Source organism: Salarias fasciatus, chromosome 6 (assembly GCF_902148845.1).
Source record: "Salarias fasciatus chromosome 6, fSalaFa1.1, whole genome shotgun sequence".
In the NCBI taxonomy this organism is placed as follows: Eukaryota; Metazoa; Chordata; class Actinopteri; order Blenniiformes; family Blenniidae; genus Salarias; species Salarias fasciatus.
In genome coordinates, this window is record NC_043750.1 from 17,895,901 (window position 1) to 17,922,886 (window position 26,986).

The 26,986-nt window shown below is 42.4% G+C and overlaps 1 protein-coding gene across 1 annotated transcript in view; it reads right to left on the reverse strand.

Annotated features, from left to right (window-relative positions):
- Window positions 1-5,190: 5,190 nt before the first annotated feature.
- LOC115389756 (histidine-rich glycoprotein-like) overlaps window positions 5,191-26,986 on the reverse strand; it is a 44,137-nt gene continuing 22,341 nt past the window's right edge. The window contains exons 4-6 of the mRNA XM_030093334.1: window positions 18,256-18,537; window positions 11,251-11,403; window positions 5,191-5,324 (exon numbers count right to left, since the gene is read on the reverse strand). Coding sequence (XP_029949194.1) covers window positions 5,191-5,324; window positions 11,251-11,403; window positions 18,256-18,537 — 569 coding nt within the window. The remainder of the gene's footprint in view (window positions 5,325-11,250; window positions 11,404-18,255; window positions 18,538-26,986) is intronic.

Here is a 26,986-nt window from a genome sequence, read left to right on the forward strand (position 1 = left end):
TTTTATGTTGGGTTCTGGAAAAAGTTGCTGAAAGTGATACTTGAGAAAAAGTAAAGATACTCAGCTTGAAATCTACTTTGGTAAAAGTAGAAGTGTCTCATAAAATAATTGCATAAGTAAAAGTCTTGAAGTACCTCATTTGAAATTTAATTAAGTATCAAAGTAAGACACAAAAAAGCTACAAGTGTTTTTTTTCTCTCACAGGCTTTATTATGATTAATTTTTCCATCTCTCAGCTCTCTTTTCCACTTTCTCCCCCGCTCCCTCCTTTCCTTAATCAAAGCACATAAATGTGCTGTTTATCTTCAGTAGAATGATTATTATTGCAACAATACATCATCAGCAGAGTAAAATAAACTTGTCTCACTATGATCTCATCCCAGTTCACGTTCCAGATTAGTGGATGAACAAGCCAACAGTACATGATCCAAAACAAAGGTTCATTTCAAAAGACCAGGGAGGTATTTTGTTATTTACCTGACAGTTTCGGCAGCTGTCAGCTGTCTTCTTCAGAGAGTCACGTGATGTTGTGGTGACCTATCTTGTCAGCTGATTTATACAGGTTTTGGCGCTATTCTCCCACTGGTGGAAGCGGGAGAACAGCGCCATCTGCAGTCCGACTTCTTGAGTACAGCATCCCAGGTGTGTGAAAGCAAAAAGGCCCCCTCATCCCGGTTCACTGTCTCGGGGGCACGTTTCCGAATTTCAATAGCCTCTTTTATCCAGCGTCGGTGTTTGTTCTCTTCTGTCCCGATGACTCTCGCTCCATCCCAATCCATAATGTGATTTTCTCTCTTACAATGATCTGAAATGGCCGACTTGAGTTGTTCCTGTTCAGCTTTTCTTTTTGTTGCTCGTGTTAGTGCTGTTGTGGTTTCTTTTTCACATTCTGTCTTGTGTTCCTTTTTTCGTGTGCTGAAAGCCCTCCCTGTCTCTCCAATGTATGTTTTGTTACATAGCTTACATGGGATTTCGTAGATAATATTGCATTTTTGTTCTGGTTGTATTCTGTCTTTGGGGTGTACAAGTATTTGTCTGAGTTTCCTATATGGTTTTACTGGAGTATTGATGTTGTGTTTTTTCATTGCTCTTTGTACTTTCTCTGTGATGCCCCTGATGTATGGTAGGGTTACCATTGTGGTGTTCTCCGTCCTCTCTCTGTTGTTTTCTTTTGGCTTGGGTCTCTTTTTCTTCTCCTGAACCTGCCTTCTTCCTTTTTGTATTGCCCAGTTGGGGTATCCACATTGTTTGAGCGCTTGGATGATGTGTTGTTCTTCTTTTCTCCTGTCCTCCTCGTCTGTGATTATATTGGCCCGGTCAAACTGTGTTCTTATTACAGAGAGTTTGTGTGCTGTGGGGTGTTCCGATGTCCATAAGAGATATTGATCGGTGTGCGTTGGTTTCCTGGAGGATCAGGAAACCAGGGATACCCAGTTGTGGATTGGGATGGAGCGAGAGTCATCGCTGGATAAAAGAGGCTATTGAAATTCGGAAACGTGCCCCCGAGACAGTGAACCGGGATGAGGGGGCCTTTTTGCTTTCACACACCTGGGATGCTGTACTCAAGAAGTCGGACTGCAGATGGCGCTGTTCTCCCGCTTCCACCAGTGGGAGAATAGCGCCAAAACCTGTATAAATCAGCTGACAAGATACGTCACCACAACATCACGTGACTCTCTGAAGAAGACAACTGACAGCTGCCGAAACTGTCAGGTAAATAACAAAATACCTCCCTGGTCTTTTGAAATGAACCTTTGTTTTGGATTATAACTTTGAAGACCAATGAACCTTTTTGGACAACAGTACATGAATTCTGCTTCACAATAATAGGAAGAGTTGAAATATGTTCTTTATTTTGTTATTTTTTGAAAAATACAGATATGTGAAAAATGTACTTAAATACCAATATACAATGGGGGAAATAAGTATTGAACGCATTAACTGTTTTGTCATTACATTTATTTCCAAAGATGCAATTCATGTGACATTTCTTCCAGACACTGGTATTAACTCAAATAATCCACACATGAAAAGAAATCACAACATTCAAATCCATAAATAGTGATTATGTGGAATTAAGTGCAATAACACAGGAAAAAAGTATTGAACACACTATCTGAGACTCGTTTAATACTTTGTGGAGAAGCCTTTGTTTGCAATGACTGCTTCCAGACGCTTGTTGTATGTATGAACTAATCGCCCACACTGCTCAGGTGTGATTTTTGCCCATTCCTCCGCACAGATTGTCTTCAAATCCTGAATATTCTTTGGTGCCCTCTGGTGAACCCTTATCTTTAGTTCTTTCCACAAATGTTCGATCGGATTTAAGTCAGGTGATTGACTGGGCCATTCTAACACATTGATTTTCTTTTTTTTAAACCATTCGAGAGTCAACTTTGCCGTGTGCTTCGGATCGTTGTCCTGTTGAAAGGTCCAGCCCCGTCTCACCTTCATCATCCTGGTGGATGGCAGGAGGTTCATCTCAAGAATTTGCCGATAGATGTTTCCATTCATTGCTCCTTCAATTATATGAAGTCTGCCAGTACCACGAGATGAGAAACAACCCCATGCCATGATGTTTCCACCACCAAACTTCACTGTTGGTATAGTGTTATTTGGGTGATGTGCAGTGCCATTTCTCCTCCAAACATGGTGTGTAGTATGACAGCCAGAAAGTTCAATTTTGTCTCATCTGACCAGACAACATTGTCCCAGTATTCCACAGGCTTATCCAGATGCTGTTTAGCAAACTTTAGACGAGCTTCAACATGCCTTTTTTTGAGGAACGGAGTCTTGCGGGCTGAGCGTCCATAGAGGCCATGGCGGTGGAGTGCATTGCCTATCGTTTTCTCTGTAACACTTGTACCTGCTGCCTCCATGTCTTGCTGGAGTGCTTTCCGGGTGGTCCTTGGCTCTTTGAGAACTCTTCTGACCATCTTTCTGACTCCCTGGTCAGAAATCTTGCGAGGAGCTCCTGTGCGCGGCCTGTTGATGATAAGGTGATGCTTCTTCCACTTGCGGATAATGGCCCCAACGGTGCTTACTGGAATACTCAGATTCTTTGAGATAAGTCTGTAACCAGTTCCATTCTGATGCTGAGCAACAATCAGGCTGCGAAGGTCTTGAGAGAGCTCCTTGCTTTTACCCATCATGAGATGTGTCTTGTTTGACTACTTGGTGAAAAAACAACCTGTTTATAGGGCCATCAATTAGCACTAACCCAGCTGATGTTGGTTTGCACTTATAGGAAGTACAAAGACTAATTACTTTCAGGTGTGAGATGGTATGGTGCCTTTCCTTGACAAACTATACAGCTTTCCCATGGTGTGTTCAATACTTTTTTCCTGTGTTATTGCACTTAATTCCACATAATCACTATTTATGGATTTGAATGTTGTGATTTCTTTTCATGTGTGGATTATTTGAGTTAATACCAGTGTCTGGAAGAAATGTCACATGAATTGCATCTTTGGAAATAAATGTAATGACAAAACAGTTAATGCGTTCAATACTTATTTCCCCCATTGTATTTGTACTTAGTTACTTGTTTTACCCAACTTAATCATGATCACTTTGTCATATAGCTCCCAATGATGCAAAACCAAAGACGTGAATACATTTGATTAAATGTTTATGTGCAACATAACCAGCGTCTGCATCCAATCTCAGTAGATGAAACCCAGCAGCAGGAGGGGGCGGGGGAGGAGGTGGTTGGCGACCTGCGGACCGAGGAGGTGGAGGGCACAGGGAGACAACTCACTGGACAGATTGGTGGGAGGTGCAGGCTGAGACGGAAATGAAGGAGGAGTGAGGACCAGCCCTTTCTGGACATCCAGTGGGGTGGCATCGACATGGTGGAGCAGCAGCTGGGAACAGTCGATTGCGTGGAAACCCGACTCTGCAACCTGGAAGTCCATTTCTCCTGCATTAAGTCCAGCTTCCTCAGGCTGGCAGAGGCAACCAGACACCTCTTCGCTCAGGAGATATTCACGCCCCACGCCAGTGGCAGGTGGCTGTTAAGATCTCGAACCACGGGAGGACTGCTGTCTTCAGACTCCCCTGCTCCTTCTCCAACCAACAGTCCAAGCGAGAGAAGAGGAAGGAGATGCATCTAAATAAAAATTGTTTCATGAGTGTGAGTGATTTTGTGTATCTGTAATGTGACTTAATAAATTGTGGCCAAAACATGTATAAACAGTAAACAGTAGGTAATGCTCACATTTAAGGACAGAGCTGAGCAGCCAGTTGGTCTCTGCTCTCCTGTGCACTATGCTGCATTGCCTGCTGATCAAGCACATGTAGTTTGGCCTCTCTCTTAAATAGTGGTATTGTTCAAAGCACTGAAATGTGACTGACAATCTAGAAACCTGCCTGAGAGGTTTTGGTGACATGCGTGCACTGCGTACCTGTCAGTGAAATTACTACTAGACTGGACACAGATCGCCTGCACAGAGAGTAGACAGGGTTGGAGAAGGCGAGCTTCAGGTGCATGTGCTGTTTTGGCACAAAATTGTCACTGCAGTAAGCTGAATCTCTCGACAACTCCACCTGGTGTGGGGCCCCACCCACCCATCGCAGCCTACGCCACCCTTCACCATGGTCAGCCTTGTCAATCAGTCACCGACCTGCTGAAACTTCGTTGTTTGTCCCATAATTTGAGGTCAACAGGTCAGAAGCCCCTCTTCGCTGCAGGCACTCGATTTAAAATTGGTGGAGATAAGGCTTTCCAGGAAGTATCACCAAGATGAATGATGTATAAGAAAACCGTGAACAGAGTAGATTCACTTGCAAAGTTTATTGAGGAGCTACAAGAAAGAGCAAAGACAGTTTCATTTCCATGGACTGTCATTTGTTAGGATAGAAAGAAAACACTCATCCACACAACAAGCGATGGTTGTTACAGCAATGACAAAGTTTCCTTCAATTTTTCTGAAGAGCTGCAGTGGATGGAGCTGGTGGTGCAGCTGTTACTATTTTCCAATCCCAAGCCCAAGGAGAATCTAAAGGAGACAGGTGAACATTAGATTTACACATATTTCTGACTTGAAGAGCTAAAAGAAAAACAAAAAAACAACAATAAAATGATATTAGCCCAAGTAAAACAGTCGCTTAACACCCTATTTTTTTTTTTACTTTTAATTCTTTCTTTTACTTTGTTGCAGCTTTTTATGACCAACCTGGAGGATGAGTTCAAAAATCGTAGGAGAGGCGGTGGTGGCAGCAGCAGTAGTGGTTGTTGCAGCAGTGGTGGTTGGAGCAGCGGTGGTTGTAGTCGTGGCAGCAGTCGTGGTTGTAGTGGTGGCAGCTGTAGTGGTGGTGGTGGTCTGTGAAAAATCATCAATATTTTTGTGATCCCATTTGTCATGTCTTAACAATAAAGTAGCTGAAGAAGAAATGAAGAAAGGAGAAATGGCTCAGAACAAACAGTGATGGAAGAGACATTCACTCAGAAACATTACTTTATGAAATCGCACAGGCAGAGCGTAAACTCACCTCCTCAGATCCAGAGTCAGAGGATGAACGAGCAATCCGTTTGTGACCCACCTTAGTCTATAAAGTCAACACAGCGATGGTGAGCATGTTGCTGAGATGACAACACAGCAGAACTCTGACAGTCTTTGGTAAATATTCACTTACAGGTTTGGACAGAGCCAGGCTCAGGAGGCATCCAAGCAGGAACACGACCTTCAGCATGGTGTCAGCGATCAGACCTGTCAAACAGACAATGCAATCTGAAATGTCAATAAAAGCACTCAACTAACAATATCAGATGAAAACAAATTAAATAAAAACAAATAATCATAGTTACTTTCTTGTTGGCACAAAGGGAAATGATGGGGGAATGATGTCCTGAAAGTTCGGCTCTGCTTTTATACAGTTTAGGAGGTTAATTTAAACCCAGTGACATGATGAAAGGTAAAGCTACTATCAGGAAATGATCCGCCACCCAATTCCAGAATGTGGAAACATATGAGTGAATGGCCAGAGACACACCTGTAACGTGACATCTGTGGATCACGAAGAAAATCCCCAAATGTCTGTCAATATTTAATTCATAAACTTGTGGCACATTTAGTTGTGAGAGCACATCCAAGAAAAACAAAATTATACCCCTATCATTTTCTACTTCTCATGTCTTACTTGTTTGCTTCCCAATCAATACCACTGCTTAGATTTATCAAAAAGAAAATCTTTAAATCTGCTTGCACTCTCTGAGTCTCCTTTTGAGTCCTTGCCAGCCTTGACATTACTCAGGATATAAAGGGAAACAAGAAAACATGAACGTTTTCCCCAAAAAGTGGGAAAAACTGGTTTTTAAACAGACCGTTGCTGACACACTTAAAAAGCACTGAATGACATTTACTATTAAGACTGATACATGATAAAGATATGAATCGTGTTTTGGTGTTTGGTCAACATGTCCTATTTCTGCCATTTGGCCTCTGCGTCTGATAGGCGTCTCTTTCCCTGGTCAAGCAACGCCAAGGGTACTTTTCAGTGGCCTGGTTCCCTGGGAGGCTGCTCGGTCTGTCAGGCCTAATTAAGCTTGAAACCTGGGCTAGGTCTTGGGGACAGTCTGTTAAAATTCAAGGATTCTTCATTGCCATACACGTTGCATGACATGCTTCGACAGATCTGCAGAAAAGATCATTGGCTGCAGTCTGCCGTCCCTCCATGACCTGTACACCTCCAGGACCCTGAGGCGTGCAGGCAAGATGATGGCTGATCCCTCCCACCCTGGTCACCTACTCTTCCAAACTCTGCCCTCTGGAAGGAGTTTCCGGTCCACCAGGACCAGAAACTCGCGACACAAGAACAGTTTCTTCCCCTCTGCCACCGCTCTCATGAACAAGGCCTCACCCCCCACTGACAATCCCCTCCCCACACACACCCTCAAGAACAAGGCCTCGGTAGCCCAAATGACAGAATTTGACTGACTAGTAGCCTTCCTCCATGGCCCCCTGAACTCTTCCCAGACCCAAGCTTTTACCTTCACAAGTAGTTTCCCTGGCGTGCCAGTACAACTGCTCTGGAAATGCAATGACGTAGGATGATTATTATTTCAAACAACAATTAAAATTTCCTAATGTTGGCGAATATTTTTCCTCATTTTGAAACACGGTGGTGCATTATTTCCAAATAATTACACCCTTCAGTCATGGAGTTTGCAGATGGATTTACATCCACCTCTCTAAGTTTACATTAGCAGAGCTCAGCTTTCAGTACAACATTCTCACAATCTGTGTGACACGTGGCTCCAACATTGTGCGAACAACAAGGTGACTATTGTCATCAAAGTGGATGTTTCTGAAGCAGTCACACAACTGTCAATGCAATCATAAAACTTTCTGCACTTTGATGATTGCCACCACTGCTGCTGATCTCCTCATCTATTGATGTCTTTCTCGGGTACAAGCTAAATAATTAAAGAATGATATTTCTAAACTTGTCAGGTACGACCATTTCATTTTTGAAATGATTATTTGCAACTGCAGAATGCAACAATGAAAAGATTTACAAAATGTGGAACATCTGGATCACATTTTTCAACAAAATGAGGAAGAGGACCTGATGTGTCAAAGCAAGGTCACATGTGCTGCAGTTGTTTCTGTTGAAGTTGACATATTCAAATCTTACAGGAGATGCCGGCCTGACGTCACATGTTCAAATCATGTGGCCCATGGAAACGTCCACTAAGCAACAAGCTTTTTCAGCAGTAAACAACACGTGAGATACTGCTTTTACACATGTTTTTCACATTTCATGAATGAAACATGTTTTATTTTAATACAGATGGAAATATCATCTGTGGTACTTGGATGCACAAATTGATCTGAGAAACAACTGGGATTGTAATTTCACCGTGCTGGCTGACCGCAGCTTCCTCATCACCAATGACCCTGCTTCACGGGGAGCTCGGCCAGCTTGTCTGCTTTCACAAGAGAGACCAACTCAGTCCAAAAGAGACAGAGGTAGGTTCACCTCTTAATTTCTAGATATGGTTGAATTAAATGCTTCAACATATGTTATCTTGACAGAATAATGCAGTTCTACCACTGTTCATGGTGGCGGCCTGTGTAAACACGCTAATCAACAACAGCAAAAGTTCTGTTGCAGATGAAGTTCCATTAAAATGCAAGTAAGGCAAAGAAAGATAAACTTTCACTTTGTACTTTGGGTGTCTTGTAGTTATTGATAAACCTGAAATAAAATATTGTCTTGTATAGTTTCCATTCACTCCTGAGACCAGCAGCTTTTCCCCGTGTGCAGGCAGAACTTATCTCACATGCGAGAATACATGTTGAGTGTGCTGTAGAGCATGTAAAGAACTTCAGGATTCTGAGTACCTTCAAACTATCCTAAGTAACAGTCCCAGAGAGTCAGCCTCCAGCATCTGACTGCAGGTTTGGGCCCAGGAACCACTCCTCCAACCCACTCACAGAAATGACACCAAAGAAATGATCAGGACCAACATAAGGACAGTTTTTCAATTCTTCAACTTCTTCTCCATCTGCAACAGACAATACTGGCACAAACACCAGTCAGCCAAAGAGTTAAACCCACTGGCCAGGGCATCTCAACATCTGTGGTTGTAACACTACCCCCTCCTTCAGGAAGCATGTCTATGCACCTTGGCATTCCAGCTCCTTCACACTTTGTAGGCAAATCTGGATGGTGTCACAGCAGATGAAGGACTGAAATGCAGGCATCACTGGTGTGAGTAGAAACTCCTTAACAGGGAACCAGTGCATTCGCGAGCACAAACGCAGGACTTAAATGCACCGGGAAGGGGGAGGAGACGAAAGATGATTGGACAATGGGATGATTGAATTATAGAAGGAGTGAAGTGAGGGAACCAGGGAGAGAAAAGGGCACAGGAAAGATGGGAGAGCAGAGACCACAGGAAGACACACAAGAGAGAAGGACCGAGACTCTGATACACAGAGACACAGAGAGGGAGAAGCAGGGAGAACATTCAGACGAGGAGCCGAACAATGCAGACTGGGACAGGAGACAGACAGAGCCAGAGAGGGTCCTGACAGGTGGAACCTTTCACGGATGTTTCTGGGTGTCACCCTTTTATGTTGGGTTCTGGAAAAAGTTGCTGAAAGTGATACTTGAGAAAAAGTAAAGCTACTCAGCTTGAAATCTACTTTGGTAACAGTAGAAGTGTCTCATAAAATAATTGCATAAGTAAAAGTCTTGAAGTACCTCATGTGAATTTTACTTAAGTATCAAAGTAAGACACAAAAAAGCTGCGAGTGTTTTTTTCTCTCACAGGCTTTATTATGATTGATTTTTCCGTCTCTCAGCTGTCTTTTCCACTTTCTCCCCCGCTCCCTCCTTCCCTTAATCAAAGCCCATAAATGTGCTGTTTAACTTCAGCAGAATGATTATTATTGCAACAATACATCATCAGCAGAGTAAAATAAACTTGTCTCACTATGATCTCAACCAGTTCACTTTCCAGATTAGTGGATGAACAAGCCAACAGTAGCTTCACAATAATAGGAAGAGCCGAAATATGTTCTTTATTTTCTTATTTCTTGAAAAGTACAGATATGTAAAAAATGTACTTAAATACCAATATATTTGTACTTAGTTACTTGTGAACTGAATCAACTGAATCATGATCACTTTGTCATATAGCTCCCAATGACGCAAAACCAAAGACGTGAATACATTTGATTAAATGTTTATGTGCAACAAAACCAGCGTCTGCATCCAATCTCAGTAGATGAAACCCAGCAGCAGGAGGGGGCGGGGGAGGAGGTGGTTGGTGACCCGGGGACCGAGGAGGTGGAGGGCACAGGGAGACAACTCACTTTACAGATAGGTGGGAGGTGCAGGCTGAGACGGAAATGCAGGAGGAGTGAGGACCAGCCCTTTCTGGACATCCAGTGGGGTGGCATGGACATGGTGGAGCAGCAGCTGGGAACAGTCGATTGCGTGGAAACCCGGCTCTGCAACCTGGAAGTCCATTTCTCCTGCATTGAGTCCAGCTTCCTCAGGCTGGCAGTGGCAGCCAGACGCCTCTTCGCTCAGGAGATATTCACGCCCCACGCCAGTGGCAGGTGGCTGTTAAGATCCCGAACCAGGGGAGGACTGCTGTCTTCAGATTCCCCTGCTCCTTCTCCAACCAACAGTCCAAGCGAGAGAAGAGGAAGGAGATGCATCTAAATAAAAATTGTTTCATGACTGTGAGTGATTTTGTGTATCTGTAATGTGAATTAATAAATTGTGGCCAAAACATGTATAAACAGTAAACAGTAGGTATGCTCACAATTAAGGACAGAGCTGAGCAGCCAGTTGGTCTCTGCTCTCCTGTGCACTATGCTGCATTGCCTGCTGATCAAGCACATGTAGTTTGGCCTCTTTCTTAAATAGTGGTATTGTTCAAAGCACTGAAATGTGACTGACAATCTAGAAACCTGCCTGAGAGGTTTTGGTGACATGCGTGCACTGCATACCTGTCAGTGAAACTTGACTGGACACAGATCGCCTGCACAGAGAGTAGACAGGGTTGGAGAAGGCGAGCTTCAGGTGCACGTGCTGTTTTGGCACAAAATTGTCACTGCAGTAAGCTGAATCTCTCGACAACTCCACCTGGTGTGGGGCCCCACCCACCCATCGCAGCCTACGCCACCCTTCACCATGGTCAGCCTTGTCAATCAGTCACCGACCTGCTGAAACTTCGTTGTTTGTCCCATAATTTGAGGTCAGCAGGTCAGAAGCCCCTCTTCGCTGCAGGCACTCGATATAAAATTGGTGGAGATAAGGCTTTCCAGGAAGTATCACCAAGATGAATGATGTATAAGAAAACAGTGAACAGAGTAGATTCACTTGCAAAGTTTATTGAGGAGCTACAAGAAATAGCAAAGACAGTTCCATTTCCATGGACTGTCATTTGTCAGGATAGAAAGAAAACACTCATCCACACAACATGATGGGAAACAAGCGATGGTTATTACAGCCATGACAAAGTTTCCTTCAATTTTTCTGAAGAGCTGCAGTGGATGGAGCTGGTGGTGCAGCTGTTACTATTTTCCAAGCCCAAGCCCTTGGATAATCTAAAGGAGACAGGTGAACATTAGATTTACACATATTTCTGACTTGAAGAGCTAAAAAAAAAAAAAAAAAAAAAAAAACTTAATGAAATGATATTAGCCCAAGTAAAACAATCACTTAACACCCTATTTTTTTTTTCCTTTTTCGTCTTTTACTTTGTTGCAGCTGTGTATGACTAACCTGGAGGAGGAGTTGGACAGCCGTAGGAGAGAGGGTGGCGGCAGCAGCAGCGGTGGTTGTAGCAGCAGCAGTTGTAGTCGTGGCAGCAGTTGTAGTCGTGGCAGCAGTCGTGGTTGTAGTGGTGGCAGCTGTAGTCGTGGTGGTGGTGGTGGTCTGCGAAAAATCATCAATATTTATCATGTGTTAACAATAAAGTCGCTGAAGAAGAAATGAAGAAAGGAGAAATGGCTACGAACAAACAGTGATGGAACAGACATTCACTCAGAAACATTACTTTATGAAATCGCACAGGCAGAGTATAAACTCACCTCCTCAGAGCTAGAGTCAGAGTCAGAGGTTGAACGAGCAATCCGTTTGTGACCCACCTTAGTCTACAAAGTCAACACAGCGATGGTGAGCATGTTGCTGAGATGACAACACAGCAGAACTCTGACAGTCTTTGATAAATATTCACTTACAGGTTTGGACAGAGCCAGGCTCAGGAGGCATCCAAGCAGGAACACTACCTTCAGCATGGTGTCAGCGATCAGACCTGTCAAACAGACAATGCAATCTGAAATATCAATAAAAGCACTCAACTAACGATATCAGATGAAAACAAATTAAATAAAAACAAATAATCATAGTTACTTTCTTGTTGGCACAAAGGGAAATGATGGGGGAATGATGTCCTGAAAGTTCAGCTCTGCTTTTATACAGTTTAGGAGGTTAATTTAAACCCAGTGACATGATGAAAGGTGAAGCTACTGTCAGGAAATGATCCGCCACCCAATTCCAGAATGTGGAAACATATGAGTCAATGACCAGAGACACACCTGTAACGTGACATCTGTGGATCAGAAAGAAAATCCCCAAATATCTGTCAATATTTAATTCATAAACTTGTGGCACATTTAGTTGTGAGAGCACATCCAAGAAAAACAAAATTATACCCCTATCATTTTCTACTTCTCATGTCTTACTTGTTTGCTTCCCAATCAATACCACTGCTTAGATTTATCAAAAAGAAAATCTTTAAATCTGCTTGCACTCTCTGAGTCTCCTTTTGAGTCCTTGCCAGCCTTGACATTACTCAGGATATAAAGGGAAACAAGAAAACATGAACGTTTTCCCCAAAAAGTGGGAAAAACTGATTTTTAAACAGACCGTTGCTGACACACTTAAAAAGCACTGAATGACATTTACTATTAAGACTGATACATGATAAAGATATGAATCGTGTTTTGGTGTTTGGTCAACATGTCCTATTTCTGCCATTTGGCCTCTGCGTCTGATAGGCGTCTCTTTCCCTGGTCAAGCAACGCCAAGGGTACTTTTCAGTGGCCTGGTTCCCTGGGAGGCTGCTCGGTCTGTCAGGCCTAATTAAGCTTGGGACCTAGACCAGGTCTTGGGGGCAGTCTGTGAAAATTCAAGGATTCTTCATTGCCATACACGTTGCATGACGTGTTTTGACAGCTCTGCAGAAAAGATCGTTGGCTGCAGTCTGCCTTCCCTCCATGACCTGTACACCTCCAGGACCCTGAGGCGTGCAGGCAAGATGGTGGCTGATCCCTCCCACCCTGGTCTCCCACTCTTCCAAATTCTGCCCTCTGGAAGGAGTTTCCGGTCCACCAGGACCAGAACCTCTCAACACAAGAACAGTTTCTTCCCCTCTGCCACCGCTCTCATGAACAAGGCCTCAGACCCCCACTGACAATCCCCTCCCCACACACACCCTCAAGAACAAGGCCTCGGTAGCCCAAATGACAGAATTTGACTGACGAGTAGCCTTCCTCCATGGCCTCCCTGAACTCTTCCCAGACCCAAACTTTTACCTCCACAAGTAGTTTCCCTGGCCTGCCAGTACAGCTGCTCTGGAAATGCAATGACGTAGGATGATTATCATTTCAAACAACGATTAAAATTTCCTAATGTTGGCGAATATTTTTCCTCATTTTGAAATGTGGTGGTGCATCATTTCCAAATAATTACACCCTTCAGTCATGGAGTTTGCAGATGGATTTACATCCACCTCTCTAAGTTTACATTAGCAGAGCTCAGCTTTCAGTACAACATTCTCACAATCTGTGTGACACGTGGCTCCAACTTTGTGCGAACAACAAGGTGACTATTGTCATCAAAGTGGATGTTTCTGAAGCAGTCACACTACTGTCAATGCGATCATAAAACTTTCTGCACTTTGATGATTACCACCACTGTTGCTGATCTCCTCATCTATTGATGTCTTTCTCGGGTACAAGCTAAATAATTAAAGAATGATATTTCTAAACTTGTCAGGTACGACCATTTCATTTTTTAAATGATTATTTGCAACTGCAGAATGCAACAATGAAAAGATTTACAAAATGTGGAACATCTGGATCACATTTTTCAACAAAATGAGGAAGAGGACCTGATGTGTCAAAGCAAGGTCACATGTGCTGCAGTTGTTTCTGTTGAAGTTGACATATTCAAATCTTACAGGAGATGCCGGCCTGACGTCACATGTTCAAATCATGTGGCCCATGGAAACGTCCACTAAGCAACAAGCTTTTTCAACAGTAAACAACACGTGAGATACTGCTTTTACACATGTTTTTCACATTTCATGAATGAAACATGTTTTATTTTAATACAGATGGAAATATCATGTGTGGTACTTGGATGCACAAATTGATCTGAGAAACAACTGGGATTGTAATTTCACCGTGCTGGCTGACCGCAGCTTCCTCATCACCAATGACCCTGCTTCACGGGGAGCTCGGCCAGCTTGTCTGCTTTCACAAGAGAGACCAACTCAGTCCAAAAGAGACAGAGGTAGGTTCACCTCTTAATTTCTGGATATGGTTGAATTAAATGCTTCAACATCTGTTATCTTGACAGAATAATGCAGTTCTACCACTGTTCATGGTGGCGGCCTGTGTAAACACGCTAATCAACAACAGCAAAAGTTCTGTTGCAGATGAAGTTCCATTAAAATGCAAGTAAGGCAAAGAAAGATAAACTTTCACTTTGTACTTTGGGTGTCTTGTAGTTATTGATAAACCTGAAATAAAATATTGTCTTGTATAGTTTCCATTCACTCCTGAGACCAGCAGCTTTTCCCTGTGTGCAGGTGTAATGGTGTTATAAGTTATGTTAAAATGCTGTTAAAAACAAATGTGAATTTGTGTAATGTAATATGAGTTCTGTTAAAATGCTGTGAATATGTTAAAATACTAAGGGACAGAATGTTTTAATTCATGAAAGTATTTGGTTAAAAATAACAATTCATGAAAGGTTAAAAAAAGATCTAAAGTGAAATTCATAGTCGTTGATCAAATTATCTGTTATCCATTGCTTTGGTCTCCCAGGCAGACACCCAGTGTTGAGCCAAAGATGGTTAATCTGTGTGTTAAACAATTAATTTCTGATATTGTTTTGAAATATGTATTTGTGTGTTATTTGATAATGTTTTCTGCAGTGTTTTTGCTCCTACAAGCTTATTTCTTTGAGAATTGTTTATGATCAGGTTTTGATTGCTCATGCCTGAGCCCTGTGGAGGGAAACGCGCTGCTTCCGTCCATCCATTAATACACGGGATGTGACTGAGGAAACAGAGTGTCTGTGTGTTTACTTTATTATCCCCTTCACAGGTGAGAAATGATAATGATGATGCATTTGTCAGATCATATGTGTTTTCTGTTTGTTAAGAAAGACGTGGAGTAAAACACTGATGTCTGTAGTAACTTTAGGAGTGAAGGAAAAGTTAAATGAAAGTGGATGTGACACTCATTGTTGTTCCTTTCACTGCATGGTGGCGTAAATAGCATTATTTCTGAGCCATATTTGTAGTTTTACTGTGCAATGTTAAGCATTTGAATAATAGATGATTGATAGGAAAATGTGGTTCATGTGTTTATAAATGATATTTTCTGTTAACAGTACAATGTTATTTTTCTGGCAATGTTTAATTTTGAGGAATTCATTAATACACGGGATGTGACTGAGGAAACAGCGTGTCTGTGTGTTCACTTTATTATCCCCTTCACAGGGGTGTAACACAGGCAGAACTTATCTCACATGCGAGAATACATGTTGAGTGTGCTGTAGAGCATGTAAAGAACTTCAGGATTCTGAGTACCTTCAAACTATCCTAAGTAACAGTCCCAGAGAGTCAGCCTCCAGCATCTGACTGCAGGTTTGGGCCCAGGAACCACTCCTCCAACCCACTCACAGAAATGACACCAAAGAAATGATCAGGACCAACATAAGGACAGTTTTTCAATTCTTCAACTTCTTCTCCATCTGCAACAGACAATACTGGCACAAACACCAGTCAGCCAAAGAGTTAAACCCACTGGCCAGGGCATCTCAACATCTGTGGTTGTAACACTACCCCCTCCTTCAGGAAGCATGTCTATGCACCTTGGCATTCCAGCTCCTTCACACTTTGTAGGCAAATCTGGATGGTGTCACAGCAGATGAAGGACTGAAATGCAGGCATCACTGGTGTGAGTAGAAACTCCTTAACAGGGAACCAGTGCATTCGCGAGCACAAACGCAGGACTTAAATGCACCGGGAAGGGGGAGGAGACGAAAGATGATTGGACAATGGGATGATTGAATTATAGAAGGAGTGAAGTGAGGGAACCAGGGAGAGAAAAGGGCACAGGAAAGATGGGAGAGCAGAGACCACAGGAAGACACACAAGAGAGAAGGACCGAGACTCTGATACACAGAGACACAGAGAGGGAGAAGCAGGGAGAACATTCAGACGAGGAGCCAAACAATGCAGACTGGGACAGGAGACAGACAGAGCCAGAGAGGGTCCTGACAGGTGGAACCTTTCACGGATGTTTCTGGGTGTCACCCTTTTATGTTGGATTCTGGAAAAAGTTGCTGAAAGTGATACTTGAGAAAAAGTAAAGATACTCAGCTTGAAATCTACTTTGGTAACAGTAGAAGTGTCTCATAAAATAATTGCATAAGTAAAAGTCTTGAAGTACCTCATGTGAATTTTACTTAAGTATCAAAGTAAGACACAAAAAAGCTGCAAGTGTTTTTTTCTCTCACAGGCTTTATTATGATTGATTTTTCCGTCTCTCAGCTCTCTTTTCCACTTTCTCCCCCGCTCCCTCCTTCCCTTAATCAAAGCCCATAAATGTGCTGTTTAACTTCAGCAGAATGATTATTATTGCAACAATACATCATCAGCAGAGTAAAATAAACTTGTCTCACTATGATCTCAACCAGTTCACTTTCCAGATTAGTGGATGAACAAGCCAACAGTAGCTTCACAATAATAGGAAGAGCCGAAATATGTTCTTTATTTTCTTATTTCTTGAAAAGTACAGATATGTAAAAAATGTACTTAAATACCAATATATTTGTACTTAGTTACTTGTGAACTGAATCAACTGAATCATGATCACTTTGTCATATAGCTCCCAATGACGCAAAACCAAAGACGTGAATACATTTGATTAAATGTTTATGTGCAACAAAACCAGCGTCTGCATCCAATCTCAGTAGATGAAACCCAGCAGCAGGAGGGGGCGGGGGAGGAGGTGGTTGGTGACCCGGGGACCGAGGAGGTGGAGGGCACAGGGAGACAACTCACTGGACAGATAGGTGGGAGGTGCAGGCTGAGACGGAAATGCAGGAGGAGTGAGGACCAGCCCTTTCTGGACATCCAGTGGGGTGGCATCGACATGATGGAGCAGCAGCTGGGAACAGTCGATTGCGTGGAAACCCGGCTCTGCAACCTGGAAGTCCATTTCTCCTGCATTGAGTCCAGCTTCCTCAGGCTGGCAGTGGCAGCCAGACGCCTCTTTGCTCAGGAGATATTCACGCCCCACGCCAGTGGCAGGTGACGGTTAAGATCCCGAACCAGGGGAGGACTGCTGTCTTCAGACTCCCCCGCTCCTTCTCCAACCAACAGTCCAAGCGAGAGAAGAGGAAGGAGATGCATCTAAATAAAAATTGTTTCATGAGTGTGAGTGATTTTGTGTATCTGTAATGTGACTTAATAAATTGTGGCCAAAACATGTATAAACAGTAAACAGTAGGTAATGCTCACATTTAAGGACAGAGCTGAGCAGCCAGTTGGTCTCTGCTCTCCTGTGCACTATGCTGCATTGCCTGCTGATCAAGCACATGTAGTTTGGCCTCTCTCTTAAATAGTGGTATTGTTCAAAGCACTGAAATGTGACTGACAATCTAGAAACCTGCCTGAGAAGTTTTGGTGACATGCGTGCACTGCGTACCTGTCAGTGAAATTACTACTAGACTGGACACAGATCGCCTGCACAGAGAGTAGACAGGGTTGGAGAAGGCGAGCTTCAGGTGCACGTGCTGTTTTGGCACAAAATTGTCACTGCAGTAAGCTGAATCTCTCGACAACTCCACCTGGTGTGGGGCCCCACCCACCCATCGCAGCCTACGCCACCCTTCACCATGGTCAGCCTTGTCAATCAGTCACCGACCTGCTGAAACTTCGTTGTTTGTCCCATAATTTGAGGTCAACAGGTCAGAAGCCCCTCTTCGCTGCAGGCACTCGATTATAATTGGTGGAGATAAGGCTTTCCAGGAAGTGTCACCAAGATGAATGATGTATAAGAAAACAGTGAACAGAGTAGATTCATTTGCAAAGTTTATTGAGGAGCTACAAGAAAGAGCAAAGACAGTTCCATTTCCATGGACTGTCATTTGTCAGGATAGAAAGAAAACACTCATCCACACAACATGATGGGAAACAAGCGATGGTTGTTACAGCCATGACAAAGTTTCCTTCAATTTTTCTGAAGAGCTGCAGTGGATGGAGCTGGTGGTGCAGCTGTTACTATTTTCCAATCCCAAGCCCAAGGAGAATCTAAAGGAGACAGGTGAACATTAGATTTACACATATTTCTGACTTGAAGAGCTAAAAAAAAAAAAACAAACTTAATAAAATGATATTAGCCCAAGTAAAACAATCACTTAACACCCTCCATTTTTTTTCCTTTTTCTTCTTTCTTTGCACTTTGTTGCAGCTGTATGACTAACCTGGAGGAGGAGTTGGACAACCGTAGGAGAGAGGGTGGCGGCAGCAGCAGTAGTGGTTGTTGCAGCAGTGGTTGTTGCAGCAGTGGTGGTTGCAGCAGTGGTGGTTGCAGCAGCGGCGGTTGTTGCAGCAGCAGCGGTGGTTGTTGCAGCAGCAGCAGTGGTTGTTGTGGCAGCAGTGGTGGTTGTAGCGGCAGCAGTTGTAGTAGTGGCAGCAGTTGTCGTCGTGGCAGCAGTGGTGGTTGTAGTGGTGGCAGCTGTAGTAGTGGTGGTGGTGGTGGTGGTCTATGAAAAATCATCAATATTTGTGATCATATTTATCATGTCTGAGCAGTAAAGTAGCTGAAGAAGAAATGAACAAACTGATGAAACAGACACATCAACTCAGAACCATTACATGACAAAATCCAACAGGCAGAGTAAAAACTCACCTCATCAGAGTCAGAGCTCGAGCTGGAGTCAGACCCAGAGCTTGAACGAGCAATCCGTTTGTGGCCCACCTCAATCTATAAAATCAACAACGCAACGGTGAGCATGCTGCTGAAATATTAACACAGCGGAACTCTGAAAGTCTTTGATAGATTTTCGCTTACTGGTTTGGACAGAGCCAGGCTCAGGAGGCATCCAAGCAGAAACACTACCTTCAGCATGGTGTCGGTGATCAACCCTGTCAAACAGATTGAAATGTAACTAAAATATCAATAAAATTTCACTCTGTTAACAACATCACATTAAAACAAAATAAATAAAAATAGATAATTATAGTTACTTTCTCGTTGTCACAAAGTTGGCACAACGTCACACAGACTGTGGAAATGATGTCCTGAAAGTTCAGCTCTGCTTTTATACAGTTTAGGAGGTTAATGCAAATCCAACAACAAACTGTCATGATGAAAAGTGAAGCTGCATTTAAGAAATGATCCACCATCCAATTTCAAAATGTTTAAACACATGGGTCAATGACCAGAGACACGCCTGAAACATGACATCTATGGATCAAAAAGAAAATCCCCCCAAAAATCTGTCAATATTTAATTTGCATGCATGAGGAACATTTAGTTATGAGAGCACATCAAAAGCTTTATTGTCATTAATAGTAGAGTACAGTCGACCACTGCGACCGAGCACAGTGCAGCAATTCCCTCCCCTTTCAGGAAAGAAGAGAAAAAGAAAAATCAGGAGCGATAACCAAAGCAGATAGCACATGCATAACATTTATATTTCTGACTCAATTAGATGTTATGACAATAGAGAACATTTTGTGTGGATGGGAGCAGGAAACCTTCCCTCAGTCTGCCAAGACCCAGCCTCCCAAGATCCACCATCATTCAATCAAGGGAAGGGGTAGGGGGAGGAAGAAGAGATATTACAGATAGTTCGATTTGTGTGGGTGTGATCCTTAGTCTATAGCCGTGCAAAATGAACATTTTGGTGGATGCAGTGTGGCAACAGGTCAGATATGGGAGGTCACTCCGTCTATGGGTGTTTACCCTCTGGAAGAAGCCAGATCATCATCCTAGGAAGGGAGAAGGAGGGGAGGTTGGAGTGCAGAGAATAGATGACTAATTTAGGTTTGAATTGTATACATTTACTCCAATCCACAATCCCATTTCGTCCTCATTAATTCACTTTTAAGCTCAGACAGAATCCTCATCCACCCACACACACATACTTTCAGACTGAGCAGATGTGGCCTTGAACAGTTCTGTGATCTGGGCTGAGATGAAATCCATGCAGTGGTGAGCCTCCACAGACTGACCCATGAGCTGTTCCAGCCTCCGATGGGCTGCCAAAGACTGGGCATCGATGTTACGAAACAGTTCCTCAGCCTGTGTTACAATCTGATGTAGTTCCTTCACTCAGTACCCGTTCGCCCTGTAAAGATTGTTTATCAATTCTGACAGCTTGGGGACGTCCTTACTGGCTGCCATATTGCTCACTTTCCGATAGACCAAGGTGATCCAGAGTCCAATTCGGAGATGTCTTGCTATCATGAATAATGAAATATAAATATCTTCAACATCCTCCAAAGAAAGAACCGTTAGACACGACTTTACACTTTGACTTTTACAAAAGAAAATAATGGATTTGTAATTATCGATAAAAATGTTCTTCATCCAAATCACACTTCTTCCACAAATCCTCAAAACTAATTAGATCCCCATTTTTTGTTATCCTGTGACAGATAAGCTAACACATGGCTTTTGTAGCTGGTATGTTTCATGAGGCTTATCCAGACAGTCCAGAACAGACTGTACAGGAATATCCATTAGTGACAGTTCAATGTCCTTCCATCTTGCTTCACATAGTGGACTACACCAGCATACCAAAGGTCTGAGCTGGGCTCACAGATAATAATCATGCAGGCACGGCACAGCCATACCACCCCTCTCCCCCAGCAGCTGCAGTGTTGTATATCTTACTCGTGGTCACTTATTACTACAAATCAAAGCACACTGCTATGAAGTGCAGACTGGCGGTCTCAGGCTCTAAACCCTGTGCACCCTCTCTATTCCACAGACTTTCCTGCCTGCACAGATCCAGACCCTCACCAAGTTCAGACATGTTCAAATTTTCCACATACGATGGCACAGACAAGTCCTCTGTGTCTTCACAGATCCCGTGAATCTGTATGTTGTCACGGTGTGACCATTCCTCTAAATCTGTGATTTTTTTTTCCTGGAGAAACTTCTGGTTGTTCTTTAGGGGAATCAGGTTGCTATTAATTACAATGTCCCAGTTCGATTTTTCCACTAAATACTGTATGTCTCCACCTCACTGGCTGGGTGAGGTGGATGGCTTAGTCATCACCTCAATTCTGCTTGTATCATTTATGACTGATCTCAGTTGTTAACTCATCCAGCTGAGCTTACATGTCTTCCTTGACGCTCAGTCTCACTCAGGACAGCTCCATTTTTGTCTCTGTCTTCAAGTCCTTCAATGCCTTCCACGACCACCTCGCTCACCGCTTTTCTTAGCGAGTCCTCCATCTTGTCTCTGACCTCACCTGAACTTTTATCACTGGCTGAGCTTTCGGGTCAATTATTATAGACGGACTAAAGCCAGGATGTGTTTTTATCCCCCCGCTCATTGCTGTTGTAGTTTCAGCAATTTTTAACGTGTTCCGGATTTCAACTCCAGGGTCTCTTTTTAGAAGGGCAGGCCATTTCCCAACAATCCTTTCGGCAGCCTTCACCACCCTCTGTCGAGCTTTCGTCACTCATCTCTATTCACTGAATGCTCACATGCTTGCCTCACCTGATGTCTTATAATTGAAAAGGTTATATAGAAACACAGCAAGCATTTTGTTCAAGTTACATTGAAGACCATCAAAGGGAAAATGAAGTTAAGATCAACCTTTAAAGTGCAGATGACACCAAAAACAGATTTCGGGTGGTATTTTCCAGGTTATTTAATGAAAAGTATTTTCCTTATAATTTTGCCCCATTTGTGGAACAATCAATACAGATTTTTGTGAAAACTGACCATTTGTCATTGGACTGCATAGAGAACTGGGTGTGACGTCAGCGCCCAAAGTCATGCTGGCAGACTTCTCACTTGTTTTCATTCATTATCATTAAGAGCGGCACTTGACAACCTTTTTTTTTTTCCTGAAATGTGAGCAATGTGCAGCTGGATTCGCTCTAACACACTCCAGGACAGCTGGATTTGACTCTTAACACACTCACTGATGGAATTACTTCAGGTTGCTGAAAACCTCGGACCTTTGAGACAGGTGGGTGAAAAGTCCAGAGGATGAGTGGGAAGACGACAGCCGCTACGCTCTGTTTTGTGCTCACATCACTTTTAGACAGCCTGTTTTGATGTTCTGCTGACTTTTGAAGGGAGGACTGCAGTCCAGTGGTTACCAGAAGAAGGTTTAGTTGGACTCTGCAGTACCTTCCTTCCTCCTGACCCTCTAGCTCGACGCCACGCTGTGCCCCAGACACAACCACTTCAGAGGGAGCCAAATCTCTCCTGACGGCGAGGAACACTGATCACAAAGCCCCGGGGGGAGCGACAGGGTGCAGGCAGAGGGTCCCCACCAAATGAGCAGCACAAGCCGGTGGCCCTTGCAGGCCCACACTCTTCCAAAACTACTGGACCGTTCACGGTGTGTTCCAGAAAGTTACGGCAGATGCATTATTGATGCAAAAGCTGGAAATAAATGTTTGTTTGTTTTTTTTGTCAAAATTTGTTTCAACAAGCCTATTAGAGGGGGTTAAAAATACAAGTTTTTCATAATTATGCCTTGTTTGGGCTCCTTGTTTGGTGTCGTCAGCACTTTAATCAGGAGAAAGGAAGCCATCATTTGAGAGAGAACAAGGTAAATCTTTAAACAAAAACTCTCTTGAGCAAACTTTCAGCAAAAAGTGCCACAATTAGATAACACTATAAAACTATGTTCGCTGCTGAATCAAAAATGGAGAGAACATTTTAACACTCATAGGATTTCTGGAGTTTCTTCATGCGCTACCTATGTCACATGTGTGTCTCTGGTCACTGGATCGTTTGTTTCCTCATTTTGACATTGCATAATGATAATTTTATAACAATTACACTTTCCCAATGTTGACTAGTATATTGCTTCATTTTGAAACATGGTGGTGCATCATTTCCTAATAATAATTACATCCTTCAGCAATATAGTTTGCAGATGGATTTATATCCACCTGTCTAATTGTATATAAGCAGAACTCACCTTACAGCGTTCTCAGTTTCCGTGTGACATTGTTCCAATTTTGTACAGACAAGAAGGTGTTTATTAATTTGATTGTGAGTGTTTTTCCATGTACTGTTGTTTTATGACTTTTATTGATATTTCAGTACACATTTTCAATTTTTCCACAGGTCTGATCGCTGACACCATGTTGAAGGTAGTGTTTCTGCTTGGATGCCTCTTGAGCCTGGCTCTATCCAGCTCTGTAAGTGTATAGCTGATAAAAAGTATATCATTGTCCGGCTGTATTGTTTTCTAATAACACGCTCACAGCTTCTGGGTTGATTTTACAGACTGAGGAGGAAGACAACCGGGATGCTCGTGCAACCTGTGACGAAGAGACTGACCCTGCTGAGGTAACTTCCCTCTCCACCTGTTCCATTTCAGAGTCCAACACATCACAGCGGATAGCTCTGAAGCAATCACACGACTTTAAATATGATCATGAATCTATCTGAATTTTGACAGACCACCACCACCGCGGCCACCACCACAACCACCACCACCACCACTGCTGCCACCACCACTGCTGCCACCACCACTGCTGCAGCCACCACCACCGCTGCAGCCACCACCACCACCGCTGCCACCACCACTGCTGCAGCCACCACCACTGCTGCAGCCACCACCACCGCCGCCACCACCACCACTGCAGCCACTACAGCTGTCTCCACAGAAGCTATCCTCGCACTCCTCATACAGGTTGGTTTTACTCCTTTGCTCTTTTCAGCCAAGTAACACCATGTACAACAAAAAGAAAACCAGGCAACGAATGCTTCTCTGTCATCACATCCTTTTATTTCTCGTGATTTTTTTTTCATGATAGTTTTTAATAATCACAGTCACAAAAAAATTATAATCATGTCTTTTTGTCTTCTATAGCTTCTTGCTACGCTTGGAAATTAATTCCTGCTATGAGGTCCACCAATGGCTCCATCTGCTACAAATGCATGAATCTTTTGAGTGACACCAAACTTCCCACAGCTGTTTTCAATGAATATAAAGATTGAAAATTAAAACCTAACTGCTCTTCTAGGTCCCAAATAAACTGCATCATGTGAAACACACTGCACATTGAGTTTTCATGTTTTATGATATGTAGGAAAGACTTAAGCTTTTCTTTGTATTCATTTTATTTAATAGATAAAAACAAAAAACAAAAAACAAGTCAGGCAGATGTCAGCTGCACTCAGTAAATAGGGATTTGGTGATCATGATTGATAAGCCAACTGCTGGTGTTGGATTTGGAAGTTGACATAAAGAAACATCCAAAAGCCCAACCAAAAACACAAACAGAAACGTAAAGGTTTTTGTTTTTGATGATACAGGGATCATAAGAGGACTGTTAGGAATCGAGAATGGATCGGAAACTTTCTGAGTTTATGAATATTCAGTCATTTTTATTTTCGCAAATTACTGCTTGCACTTTCACTCATTTACATTTAAGACTCAGGTTTTAAGATTCAGGTTTTTTTTTTTTTTATCAGACATATGAATATAGTGCAGACATCACATGGGGAAGCATCTAAATTTCAAACAAAATATGAAATATATTTTGAAGTGAATATAAAAATAAAATATAAATGTCTAAGTGTTACATTTCCAGCTTCTGTGTCCGTGTTGAGGAAGGATCCCACATTATATACATCTGTTTCTGCTGTCTTTATTTCCATTTAGCACAAGTAGAAAAACATCAGTAGCTCCTTTTAGACAGTTCACTGAGCATTAACGTAAAATGTCAAGTTACATCACAAAAAAACATTTCATGACAGTCAGATGTGCATTTACGTGACATGAAATGTAACATATATCTCACCATAACAACACACTGGAAAACTAATAGAAAACAATTAAAGCTAACTCAAAAATAAAACTATAAATGAGAACATTAAACTCAACACCCCCTCTTTCTCTCATCATCTCAGACCATACATTTTAACCATATTTTCATCTCCAAAGAACCATTTCTTGAATTTTGTAATTTTAGTCTTTGTTACAGGTTTTGTTAAAATGTCTGCAACCATTTCCTCTGATTGGCAACATGCATTGGCTACCTTGTCCTCATTTAGTGCATCTCCAATAAAGTGATACTTCACAGCAATGTGTTTTGAGCTCTATCGGTTCACTGGGTTCCTACTCAGTGCTGTGGCTTCTTGATTATCTCTTTGACAGTTAGTCCATAATCACTTGTACCTTTTAGGTACCTCAAGACATGTTCGGCAGCAACTAAATTTTCTGGCTTTGGGTTTGCCAGCCAGTTAGCCAGATTTGCAATAGTTTGCTTACAACCCAACTGATGGTCTGGTACATGTCATGGCATATATTGGACTCCCCACAATTTGTCGGTACATGATAAACCACCTCACTCATGTTTGTCTCCTCATTTCTGCCTCCTTCTAACTTTTCCTCACATTGGGTGGATCTGGGTTTACAGGCAGACATTCCAAACTCTTCAAGCATCTTTACAATGTACCTTGTCTGATTCATTGTGATTTATTCTTCCTTTGGTTCAAAATGAATCCCAAAAAGAAAGATGTTTTCTCCAAATCCACTAGCGCTGGAAGGGGGGTGCCCTTTCAACCAAACACAAAATTTCCTGGAAGAAGAGTTGGCTTGGAAAGTTTTGAGAAATCGTTTTTTTTTCTTTTTTTGCATCTTCAGCACCAAGGACAGTGCTTAAAATGGCAGTGATTTACTGTTGTGAAAGTGTTTTTGTTCTCGTCTGTTCTTGTCATATGGTGAATTGCTGCCGACCTCCTTATGGAGCAATGATTCTGGGTTTAATCTGGCTAGCGTGATTTAATGGAGGTGAAATATGTGTGAGAGATGGACAATTACAGACATTTTAATAGTTATTTCTGTTTCCAATTGCATAAAAGGAAAACTTATTTTATCATGGTTAAAATAAGTTTTACATTATATAAGGTACAAAAAACACCCCACATTATTTTTGATATCTCATTGTGTCATCTCTTTAATTATTGAAGATCACTCCAGTCACGTTCAGGCAGCTTGGACATTAATGTGAGGCATTCAAAGCAATCGGTAGGCTGTAATTCACAAGGTTAACAGCACCACGAGCATCATGAGAGGAGCCGGAGCAGGACCGTGTTTGACAAATTTTGGCCTCGTCTCTGCCTTAAATAGCTGCAACAAATATAATGAACCTCCGTGCGTAATGGCATTGCACTTTGAAGCAGCACTTCTCTGGGACAACGGATCAGTCTGCGCATCAGAAGCTTTTCATGTTTTGTTTTCATATAGCAAGAATCACCCACAATTCATAGTCCTGTGCAGCCTGAAAACATTTGTATTGAATGGATTTGATGATCAGCAACACACAGTCAGCCTTGAGTAAGTTTCGCACACAGTGGAATGCAGTGTAAATAACATTTAAATAAACTTTTCAGGTCTTACATGACATGAGTCTGCACAGAGCAGATGTGTCTATTAAAATTTTACCTGGACTAACTTTACAATAAAGCCTGGCTATTCTTACCTCCCAGCACCAGCAGCATCCACACATTAGATGGCGGCAGTGTCCTGTTTTTTTTTTTTTTTCTTTTTTTGTTAGGATTTTTTTTAGATTATTTGAATTGGATCAGGTAGTGTTTTCTCATTCATCTGTCTTAGTCTATGAACAGGCGAGTCTCTGAATGTCTTTAGATTTGGGTTTGCACAAAGAGATCATGTTTGCACAAGTATCTAAATGGATTAGCTTAATTTTTTTTTCTCCGTGCTTCAGGGTTGCTTGAGGACTTAGTTGTGTTTTGTTGCAACTTTGTCTCCTTGACATTTTGGTGCCTTCCAGTGTCTGTATTTATATGTACATCATATAACTAACTTGGCCCCATGTACAGGCTCAATCAGTATTACATCAAAAGTACAGCTGTATCAGCTTTTGTGTGCTTCCTTTCACTGTACTGATGGACAGTAATGAGGCTACCCTGGTGCCAATCGACAATAATGGGCTGATCAGAAAGGAAAAAAAACACACGTTTGCAGCCTAATGAA